General features: G+C 37.6%; 1 protein-coding gene across 1 annotated transcript in view; it reads left to right on the top strand.

Annotated features, from left to right (window-relative positions):
- Positions 1–1070: 1070 nt before the first annotated feature.
- Positions 1071–12500, top strand: part of LOC107551239 (SH2B adapter protein 2) — a 24713-nt gene continuing 13283 nt past the window's right edge. The window contains exons 1-2 of the mRNA XM_016232778.1: positions 1071–1225; positions 7230–8147. Coding sequence (XP_016088264.1) covers positions 7261–8147 — 887 coding nt within the window. The 5' untranslated portion in view covers positions 1071–1225; positions 7230–7260. The remainder of the gene's footprint in view (positions 1226–7229; positions 8148–12500) is intronic.

Genomic DNA, 12500 nt, shown 5'->3' with positions numbered 1-12500 from the left:
ATCTAGGATGTTTTTTTCCCCCACGTCTATAATTCATTTGAGCAATCCGAGCAGAAAATATAAATAAATACACACTAACTGATCTTGGACACCCGTAAAAGGACCCACAAATGAACCATACTCAGTTTGTTTTGGGGTACACTTACATTGTGAGCACTGAGGTCACTTGCGGCTGGATCCCTTTTTAGGGTAGTTCAGCTGACAGTTTAAGTGTACTAGATGTGAAAACAATCTTACAGCATTTATTTTGTAAATATAAACAAATTTCGATTTTGACGGCTGCAACACACTCCAAAAAAGTTGGGACAGAGGCTAAATAAAAGTGAAAAGGTTATAGAATATCCAAATTAAACTGTTTTGAAGCAGTGCACGCTGCTAATAGGTGAGGGGATCTCAGACTTTCAAAATCCTCCATCATTTGAATTAAGATTGTAATCATTTCATTTTAAAGCGCAGCCGCCACAAAAACAGACTTGGGCCTACTTTGAGATCGTTCTGAGGTTAAATACAGATTTAAAATCATAACAAGATAGTTTAATAGCTGTGATGCTGTTTTTGAAAACAAATCTGTGCATAGCTAAAGGAAGCACTGGATATCTAACAATGCCTTAGGGGGGAAAAAACTGTTCTTAAAAAAATATAAAATCTTAATCCTAAAAAGTAAAGCATATGCATAAACCCAAATAGGAAATAAAACAGTCATTTAAAAAAAACGTGTCTTATTCTGTACTCCTGAAACATTGGTGTCTTATATTTTAGAGCAGCAGTCAATGCAATTTATGAAAAGTCAATTAAATCTGTATGTGGGTGTTTGTGTTAAAAAATTCAGATGCAACCCCCTTTGTAATAGTTAACATTTTCATAAGTAACTAATTTAATTACACATTCTTTTTCTCAGTAACGGTCACTGAACATACAGCAGCAGTGTGTTTATACACTCACGTGATCAGATCCTGATGGAGGAGGAGGATGCTCTGAATCACCTTCACTCAGTGGTGGCTTCATGACGTGGCCCATTTAAGGACCAATCAGAAATCGCGCCGCGTCCCCTTTAAGAGCAGCTTCATTGCCTGGAGAATAGATGTGCGCGCGTCATGTATCCGTCTCTATACTGCTCGCTTATGGATCATATAGTGATGCGATGTGCTGGAGTCCTCCACAAGCCTCCGTCGATGGATCTGGAGTAACAGCACTGGCCTCAGATGCACTGACGCGTTTGTCGGAGGTGAGAACGAACGCGTGTGATCCAGGGGCCGCGCGGTTATTCAGGACGCGTCCAGAATGAACGGCCCTTCGCTCTCATTCATCACGCGCCGCTTTACCTGCATGTATGCGTTCGCATGTGTTTATTTGTGCTTGATGCTCGTTTAAATGCACGCACATGTGTGGTGACGGATGATTAAAGGTCTCTGCTTCTGGAGATGCTGCTTCAGTGTTGGTCACATGCACACTGTTTTGTATCGGTGTGTGTGTGTCTCTGTCTGTCTGTGTCTGTGTGTGTGTGTGTGTGTCTCTGTCTGTGTGTGTGTGTGTCTCTGTCTGTGTGTGTGTGTGTCTCTGTGTGTGTGTGTCTCTGTGTGTGTGTGTCTGTGTCTCTGTCTGTGTGTGTGTGTGTGTGTGTCTCTGTCTGTGTGTGTTTGATTCACAGGGATTCACAGCATCATGTATCATCCACGAGAACATAGAAACCGCATTTGTAAGAATGATACAAGAATTAAAAATATATATTTAGAGGTAAATAAAATTGGCATTTATGTAAATTCCCCCATAACTGTGTGTAAATGTTTATTTAGGGCAACAAAATCAGTGTAAAGTAATTGGGGCAGAACTACAGTACCTAAGTGTAAGTTAAAACATCACGTAAAGTTAAAATAATGTAATACAAAATGTAAATGCGTAGAAGCACAACTCTTCAGTATATTTAAAAAAATAAACCTGTCTATGTATTGGAGAAACGTTAGTTTGGTTAATTGCTCATATTTTCACTCTCTTTTACATTTTTTGTATTTTACGTTCTCTGATGCCCGTCCTCATGTCATTTGTAAAAATGCTTTGTAAGTTAAACGGTAAACACTTACATATCCATAGAGTAAGCTTTACCATCTGTTATTTTCTGGGTTGTCAAATATAAGTGTGTGTATATAATGTTATATAACTCAACTAATATTGGCACCCTTGGTAAATAGTTGCAAACGGACTCAGAAAAAATAGATTTAGCGGTTTGTCAAATTAGTCTTTCGTTTACAATATTCACACAAATCTTACCTTTTAATTAAAGTTTGTCAAAAAAATAAATGTGGAATAATTTTTTTTTTAATCTATAAAATGTGTGTGATGTGGAACCCCTACAAATTGTAATGAGAAAAATCTAACTTAAATATATCACCATTTATAACGTATGGGTTTTAAGACAAAGGACTGTTGAGCTGCAGAAATCAGGAACCACACTGTAAAAAATTACCGTGAATTTAACGGTAAAAGACTGTAAAAATGCTACAGTAAAAACCTGTTAACGGTAAATTCCCCTACTATATACACGGTGAAAAACTGTATTGGACATTACATGTAATTTTACAGTAGTATACCGTTTTTGGAAGTGAAAAAGACCGTATAATTTACAGTGAATAACCGTAAATTGACATTCCCAGAATTTTCAAATTTCAAATGTGATGTTTTTTGTTGAAATAACTGTTTCTTAGTTTTTTTTTTCTTATCAGTTTTGTACATTAGGGTTGTATGCTACACCTAATGTTGTTAAATGAATGTTTATTGCATTATTTCAGTTTCATGTGTGTTACCGTGATGGTGTTTAGTGTTTGTGTGAACGACGCTGTGCACCTTCTATATATGTTAATATTTAAAAGCTGCTTGTGATGGGCTTTGGTTCATCATGTGACTTTCTCATCACCTCCTGCATTTGGTGGTTATCAGTGTATTACAAAGCTACAAAACAGATTTCAGTACTTCAGTAGGTTGATATATTAACATTATATCAGTTAATGAAATTATGGTATTTATCTGTAAACTTAAGTTAAAACCGTAAAACCTAAAATGTTGCTACCGCATTTTTTACGGTAAAATTCTGGCAACCACAGCTGCCGTTTTTTACCATAAATTTTACAGAATTTTTTTTACAGTGCTGTTCAATGGTTAAAATGCTAATTTCTGTTCTCTGGGCAGTAATTAGTAAGTTTAAAATCTAGTGGGGATGGAAGAAGATGTGTGTCTCACAGTGAGGAGGATGCTTTGAGTCTTTAAAGATCACATTTGGAGACGTGCAGATGCTGGTTGTGTCTTGGGACCAAAAAGTCTAAAACAACGATCAACCACCGAAATTGCCATTAAAAAGTTGCCATAAAAAGCCTTCGATGTCCTCAAACAACAAACCTATCTCTTCAGCTGGGCTGTGGCCGGATCTTCCAGCAATGATCCACGAATAAATCAACAAAATAGTTCACTGACCACAGAAAGAGGGTTTAGCCATGGACAGAACTCCATAGAGAGCCTGTGGGCTGAGCTGAATGATCTGGAGAGATGCTGTGTGAAGGAGTGCTCTCGGATCGCTTGCCATGCGTTTATCAACCTCATTACACATTACAGAAGAAGACTCCGAGCCTGCTGTCTTGGCAAAGGGAGGTTGCACAAAATATTAAATGCAAAAAATTTTTCTTTCAGTTGTTTTACTTTAATTACAGTTTAGATTTGTGTAAATATTTTGAATGAAAGACAAAGAAGATAAACCTTTCCAAGGGTGCCAATATTTGTGGAGGTCACTGTTTTGTACCGTTTCAGTGTTATACACTTGTCTTAATGTCTCGTGTTCAGTGAATGGCTTGTTTTCAGACAGATGCTGGTCTGCGCTCGGTGTTATTCTCTGCATTATGATTGGAAAATAAGTCTACTACCCAGAGGGAAGAGACTGCTGTGTGTCTGTGTCACAAAAGTGATTCATTGTTCTAAGTTTTTTTGTTTAAAGTAATCTTAAGAAATGCATATGTTTGTGTGAAGTCTGATCTTTGAGAAAATATTAAGGGCCACTAACTTCGTCAATTCTTTCATTGTTTTATTTTACTGAACTGTACCATGAATTTGTCTTATGGTGTGACAGTGCAAAAATTAAGAATAAAATCTATTAATAATATATAAATAGCATGAGAGAGATTTATCTTAATTGTTAGACACTTATTTTCATATAATTCTATTGTTCCAGCAATGATCCACGAATAAATCAACAAAATAGTTCACTGACCACAGAAAGAGGGTTTAGCCACGGACAGAACTCCATAGAGAGCCTGTGGGCTGAGCTGAATGATCTGGAGAGATGCTGTGTGAAGGAGTGCTCTCGGATCGCTTGCCATGCGTTTATCAACCTCATTACACATTACAGAAGAAGACTCCGAGCCTGCTGTCTTGGCAAAGGGAGGTTGCACAAAATATTAAATGCAAATTTTTTTTCTTTCAGTTGTTTTACTTTAATTACAGTTTAGATTTGTGTAAATATTTTGAATGAAAGACAAAGAAGATAAACCTTTCCAAGGGTGCCAATATTTGTGGAGGTCACTGTTTTGTACCGTTTCAGTGTTATACACTTGTCTTAATGTCTCGTGTTCGGTGAATGGCTTGTTTTCAGACAGATGCTGGTCTGTGTGCGTCTGCGCTCGGTGTTATTCTCTGCATTATGATTGGAAAATAAGTCTACTACCCAGAGAGAAGAGACTGCTGTGTGTCTGTGTCACAAAAGTGATTAATTGTTCTAAGTTTTTTTGTTTAAAGTAATCTTAAGAAATGCATATGTTTGTGTGAAGTCTGATCTTTGAGAAAATATTAAGGGCCACTAACTTCGTCAATTCTTTCATTGTTTTATTTTACTGAACTGTACCATGAATTTGTCTTATGGTGTGACATTGCAAAAATTAAGAATAAAATCTATTAATATATAAATAGCATGAGAGAGATTTATCTTAATTGTTAGACACTTATTTTCATATAGTGTTATTTATTTAATATGAAATTATAATTAACATAATTTTTTCCCCATGACTTGTTGGATAAAGCTTTGCTGTCATCTGTTCAAAACTGCTGAAAAATCATACCATTTTAAGATGAGTGATAATTATATCTCCCCTAAAGCAATACTCAACTGTTTTATTTTTAAAGATATTTTGAGATGATAACAAATCTGTGGTTCTTTTATGTGTCACACCATAGGACAATACATCACACTAAAGAACAGAAATGGTAGTTATTAAAGTATTTCTATTTAATTTTGAACATGTCAAAGGAGAAAGAAAGTTTAATTTTGATACAAACAATATCAACATGCTTTTTTTTAAACAAAACACAAAATAATTTTCATCAACAAAAGTCAGTCTCTTAGTTAATTAGTATGTTACTGAAACTCTTCTAGCCCCCCGCTGCACAGCTAAATATGATTGATATTCAAACTATATTCATTAACATGTGAATGAATTCAAATATATATATATATATATATATATATATATGGCTACTCTTTTTAAGGCATTATTTTGATTCTATTTTCTTTCTGCATCGCTCTCTTAGGACCTCCTTCCTTCTGGTAGATCCCTGTTAATTTTCTGTCTATATTTCTGTGTCCTCTCTCTTGCACTAATTGCTCTCCCTCAATTCTTTCGGTCTCAAAAATAGGATCACATGATCATGAATGGGGTCCTTCAACTAATTAAGGTTTTCTCTGGAATTGGCCAGATTTAAAATCATGATATGGTGTCACACCAGAGGACATGGATTTCAGAGACAAAATGGATGAAAAAAATGATTGCTATTTACTAAAATAGACACTTGTACAATTATGCCGGAGGTATTTATTAATTTTTTTTTAATAAACTCATGCATAACTATTACGAAAGGTCAAAACATTTACTGATGCTCAAGAAGGCCACACAATGCATTAAGAGCTGGGGGGTGTAAATTTTTCTTATTTTGTTTAAAGATCATATTTTTTTTCATTTGGTACTGCACTTAAGAAGCTACATAAATACTTAAATGTTTCCCAGAAGACAAAATAAGTACAATTTTCCCTGATCATCCAATTAAAAAAGTTTACGCCCCCCATCTCTTAACCTGCAGACTTAAAAACAACCCACATAAGTCAACATCATTTGCCACTAGTGCTGTCAAACGAGTAATCGTGATTAACTCTCAGTTTTTGTTTACATAATATATGTGTGTGTACTGTGTATATTTATTATGTGTATATATAAATACACACACATACATGTATATATTTCAGAAAAATATGATGTTTATATATTAAATATCTTTATATATAATATAAATGTAAATATTTTCAAAATATATACTGTGTGTGTGTGTGTGTGTATTTATATATATATACACAGTGGTAGTCCCAAAGCTTTAGAAACGGCTTTATAACCTTTTCCAGACTGATTGATCTCAATTACATTCTTTCTCGCTTTTTTTCTGAATTTCTTTGGATCTCAGCATGACGTCTAGCTTTTGAGGATCTTTTGGTCTACTTCACTTTGTCAGGCAGGTCCTATTTAAGAGATTTCTTGATTGCGAACAGGTGTGGCAGTAATCAGGCCTGGGTGTGGCTAGAGAAACTGAACTCAGGTGTGATAAACCACAGTTTTAACAGGGGGGCAAACACTTCTTCACACAGGGCCATGTAGTTTTGGATTTTGTTTTCCCTTAATAATAAAAACCTTCATTTAAAAACTGCATGTTGTGTTTACTTGTGTTATCTTTGACTAATATTTAAATTAGTTTGATGATCTGAAACATTAAAGTGTGACAAACATGCAAAAAAATAAGAAATCAGGAAGGGGGCCAACACTTTTTCACACCACTCTATGCAGTATATATACACATATATATTATCTAAAAAAACCTTTTATTTTGGATGTGATTAATCGTTTGACAGCACTATTACTTTTTCAGTACGACTCGCATTGACAGAGGAATATCCAATCTGTCCTCTTACATGGCAGATGCAAATGCACGTATCTGATTCATATCCAAATATGGAAATAAATGAATGAGGCCTGAAACTGAATACTGGAATCCATGCCCTTTTTTCTGCTTACATGTTTGTGTGTCATATCAGATATGTGCCACATTGGAGGAAGAAATAGGTCGTTTGAACCATGTAATGTAAATGTGGCCTTTTGCTTCACACTTTCTTATTTGCATACTGACCTGTTGCTCTCTCCGTGTTTGTGTGTCAGTGGTTTGCCAGGGCATTGGCATGGCCTAGTAATGAATGGTGACGGGGCTCCCAGCAGCCCGGAGCACTCCTCCTGCACGCTGCCCGACTGGAAGGAGTTCTGTGAGCTTCACGCTCGAGCCTCCGCCGCCGATTTTGCCTACAAGTTCCGGCGGTTCATCAGCGAGAACCCATGCTACGACGCGCCCGGTGCTGACGCCAGCTTCTCGCAACACTTTGCTCAACACTTCTTGACCTGCTTCTCTGCCGCCCTTGACCAAGGTCCCGGCTCCCCGGGAGACTCCTCCGCTCCGAAGTACAGCATCGTGCCCTTTGTGGGCCTACAGAGCTGCACGCTGCCCTTCAGTCACGACCTCTACCATCGACGCAAAGACGTGGGGGCCTCGAGCGAATCGCTGGATAGCATGGACAGCGGAGGGGGCGGAGCCAGCGGAAAGGGACAGCAGACCCCCACCCGTAAGATGGCAACCGTGAGCCAATCCAGGAGTTCGGAGGATGTGTCATTGGGGCGACGCAAGGCTCGCTTCAAGAAGGGCTTTTCCCTCCGCAACATGAGTCTGAGCGTGGTGGACGGGGTGAAGGAGATCTGGCACCGCAGGGCCTCTCCAGAACCAGACCCCTCGGGGAGCTCCAGGAGGACCATTGGAGCCGAGTCCGTGGGGCCCGAACACTGGAGCCAGAAGCTGCGGCTGCCACGGGGCTCTCAGGGCCATAAGGCGGAGCTGTTGGAGATCCAGAGGGAGGGTGTGCTCCGATACATGGTGGCCGATGACACTAACTGTATGGGGGCGGCACAGTGGCAGAAATGCAGGTTGCTGTTGAGGAAGACTGCCGTGCATATGGACGAAGGAGAGAAGTTCCAGCTTGAGTTCTACGTTCCACCAAAGGTAGAAGAGCACTGTGATAAAACTCTTTATTAGTATGCGAGTTTGTGGGTTAGGGGAAGAAAAACATCAGTTGAGGATTTGCACATACACCATAGTTTGGTCAATTACCCGGATCCGCGGCCATTATTGGAGATACTCGGATGTAAACAACAGCATGGATTGCACAGATAATGTACTACTGAAGTTCTAATAATTTACGATGTCTAAAGCCCCGTTCACACCAAGAACAATAACTATAAAGGTAACTGTAAAGATAACGATATTAGCGAACGTCCACACCAGCGGACGATATCATCTGTTTATTCTAAGCACACGCTCGTCTGCCGCTTTAAATTCTCCAACTTGTGACCGCAGGATTGATTCTGATTGGGTGTCAATGATTTTATCGTTCATCTGCTGGGAAAAAAAATCGTTCTTAAAGTGATTTCATCGATATTGTTTCTCTGTGCCTTTATCGTTATAGCTGTGGTGTGGACTCTGCTATTCTTTAATATTGAGAACGAACGATTTTTAGAACTTTATCTAAAATCTTTATCGTTATGTTTATAGTTATCGTGCTTGGTGTGAACGGGGCTTAAACCACAGAAAAAACGCGTGGAAGCTGCTAAATCAGGACTTAGTAAGCAGGAAAGGGCGTGATACTTTGACAAACTAAAGTTCATAGTATTAGTTAGCTGACAAGAAATGATAACCGCAAACACGATTGTTGTCAAGATTCTTGCCCTGGAAATTCAGGTTCAATTTGGCCAACCACAAATTGGTTTTTTTCACTCTTCTCCTTGATTTGTTGTAACTTTTGGCAGTCTATAGTAGTGATCGACCGATATTGATATTTTATTACCAATTACTTGCATGTTTATGTGCCCGATAACCGATATGCAGAGCCGATATTTATTTACTGTTATAAAGTAAATAAATGACTGAGTGAAGTAAGTCACTCTTACTTCACTTTGGGTTTTTCTCCTTTCAGTCATCTTAAAAAAAAAAAAAAGTGTTGAAAATTAGCAATCTTTCATGTTAAATTTAATCTTCACATTACAACAATAAAAAACATTTTATTTAAAGCATCAGCAGCAACACTAATATTAGCAATAAGCAAAATAAATGTAGAAGGTCTAATGTTTTCAAATGGAGAAAATAAATAAAGGAAAGGAGTCAAATCAACTTCATTTTAAACTACAGTGTTAGTAGGTTTATAAGCTGTTTAATAGCTACAGAGTCAAGAATAATTCACTGGATAATGTTAATTCACTGAATAATATTCTCTGGAATATTGAAATATAACAAACAAAACATCGTAGACCCTTTAGTTTGGGGAACTAAATTAGCTCCTACTTCAGAGTAGGGTCTAAAACAGTTCTATAGGATCTAACAGTGACGTAGTGTACAATGATTGGCCAAACGCATATGAAACACCAGCTACCCGGCATTTTTAAAAGCCATCTCTCAGTCCAACTTTTTGCTCTTTCAATTGCATAAATTGTGCATCTACATTCCATCTCCATTATCATTAGACCATTTTCCAGCATCAATAATCAGCTAAATTTGCGAGTTCCGTTCGGTTCAGTGGCATTGTTTACGTTTAGTGCCGCCAATATGACCGACTTCTGGATTGATGACATGTTGTGACTCTCTAATAACAGAGGTCTTCACTCCTGAAGACCCACTGTACTGCAGAGTATCACTGCAACTCTAATCAAAAACACCTGAACCAGCTAATCATTGTGTTCAGGATGACTTGAAAACAGCAGGCAGGTGTGTTGGAGAAGGTTGGAATTAAACTTAGCAGGATAGTTGGTCTCCAGGAGCAGGGTTAAAGCCCTCTGTTTTGTAGGATAGATCTTTCCTCTACTATTTGCATAGGAATATTGGGCATCTTAGGCTTTTTTGTCAAATAATGTTTCTTTTTGATTTGGTGTCGCTCAAACCCTGGTCTTCTATACCTGGAGTCTAGGGGTGTGCGATACTTTCTGTCTATGATAATATCGTAATTGTTGTTTTAATGATGTGTGAGCTGACATTGCTTATGCATCCAAAAGCATTCACTGCATGATTAAGCCTAATTAGAATGCAGCTAAAATGATGATATATTTCAAGTTATATTAGCAAAATAGGTTTTTGTTTTCTTAAGTTTTATTATAGTTATAAGATATGATATAGTTTAGTAATATCATGCAAGCAAGAGTGCTGTTTTCCTGAATATCAGCATGTGAACATGATTTCAAATGTGATATTTACTTTATATAAATGTTCAACAGACAAGTAGTTAATATTGAGTAAGGTATATTTTAGACACAATATTGTAAATAGTTCAAACAAGTCAGATGAGAACATTTGTGTGTCTCAGAGAAGGTGTTTTGCTCCTGAATGGATCTGTTTTTGCAGGAATCACTTGAGTCAGTGATTCGGTGATCCATTCATAAGGACAGTCACTTGCTTAGTTTCTAAATGAATCAGCTGTTTTGAAAGAATCATTTGAATGAATGAGTCAATGAATCACTCACTAAGACAGGGTCTTGCCGCTGGTTGTAGTATCATATTTATTTATCTATGGCAGGCCAAAAACCAGCCGAAGTATCAGCACAGAAACACACTCCGCAAAATAACTAACTTTTAATTATCATTATCTACAAAATCTTAGATATCTTTTAAAAAAAGACTTTTAAAAAAGACACTGTGTCAATATCGCACACCCATATTAGAGTTAAAAGTCATTTATTTGTCATTTGCACTGGATACACTGATGATTAAGAGCTTGTGACCAGGCTCAGATTCAGACAACAGCTGTTTCCATCACACTGCTTTTAGCCACATTTTGAAGTATCGCATCAGAAACGAGTGATGGAAATGCTGAATTTCAAATAAAAATACCTTAATTTGCCAAAAGGTTTTTATGCTCGCTTGAGATGGTTTTTGACTTGTGCGCAAAAGGGTTATTATGAATAATGGGAGATGGAAACGCATTTACCGAATAAATTCCTCCATGTGCATCAAAAACGTCTTTGCACTATGGGATGGCAAAACCTGACTAACCAGCGGACCGATCTCGTTCCACAGCATCTGAAATGTTGTTATGGTCATTCTGAAAATCCAGAGCAAAGTCTGTCATCAAAGCATTTCTGTATAATCGTCTTACACGACTGCGTTCCCAAACAGCAGCATCCGCCTCCGAAAGCAATGACCGCATTTATTGTGTTTCATCTGCTTGTTCTGAGGCGCAAGTAATTTATTATGTATGAAAATTATTATATTCAGTGGCCTCTCCTACTTTTCTTAGTGATGTCTAGTACCAGTTTATCAGGAAGTGACGATTTTGTTCTCTTTGACTTGTTGGATGGAAACGGTGCTTTATTTGCAAATGTTTTATGCGATATTCCAATTTTGTGCATAAGTTAATTTCGAGCTTTGCAGCTGGAAGAAGAGTTGCTGCCGTACCATACAGCGATGAAGCCTGTGATGCAGAGGTGTGGGAGACTTCCCTAGTTCTCAAATCATGTTCACTTTCTGCATTCAAATTTACTGCGTTGACGATAGATGCACGAACCATCAAGGTTTGTGTGTGCGGTTTCTTCTTCTGCTTTATGAATGCCGCTCACAAGCATTCTCGCGTGCGAAAGCGATTCAAATGAGAGAGGACAAGGTTTTGACTTAAATTATGGTTTGGTTTTTTTGCATAAAGCAATCAGATTAATTCAGAAGACTCCAGAAAATCATATGAAGTACGTTAAAGGTGCATTAAGCAATTTCTAGAAAACGCTGTTGAAATTTGAAATCATCAAAACAAAACAAAAAAGGGACAGATCTTGATGCCTTCAACCCCACATTCACACACACACTATCCACCTTATATTTCCCATAGAGCGGGCGCAGCTATTTGTAAATTTAATGGCCTCCGGTGTCATCCGCTTCCTGCTATTTTTAGCTGTATAAAATGGTTCATTTTGCTGCTTGATATTGCAAACTGATGTGTCTTACCATATTATTTTAATGTATTATCTTAATCATGAACACACTGGTTTGTTGGGATGTAACGATTAACCGCTCCGGTGTCATCCGCTTCCTGCTATTTTTAGCTGTATAAAATGGTTCATTTTGCTGCTTGATATTGCAAACTGATGTGTCTTACCATATTATTTTAATGTATTATCTTAATCATGAACACACTGGTTTGTTGGGATGTAACGATTAACCGCGAGCCGGTTGAAAATCGATTCAAATATGTGACGATTCAAATCGGTTGAGATGCTAAACAAATCGCGATTCAATTAGGGTTAAGAGTTTATATGAATGCATGTCTGAGGGGAACTTACTGTCTTTAGAAAAGTTTAGATGGTATTTTTTTCTTTTCCTCTTGCCTCTGTATAATGCATATTAAAGTTCATAAG

This window comes from Sinocyclocheilus grahami, unplaced genomic scaffold (assembly GCF_001515645.1).
Source record: "Sinocyclocheilus grahami isolate Dianchi unplaced genomic scaffold, SAMN03320097.WGS_v1.1 scaffold419.1, whole genome shotgun sequence".
Lineage (NCBI taxonomy): Eukaryota > Metazoa > Chordata > Actinopteri > Cypriniformes > Cyprinidae > Sinocyclocheilus > Sinocyclocheilus grahami.
The sequence above is the reverse complement of the archived record's forward strand: the minus strand, read 5'-3'. Positions and strand labels throughout refer to the sequence as shown.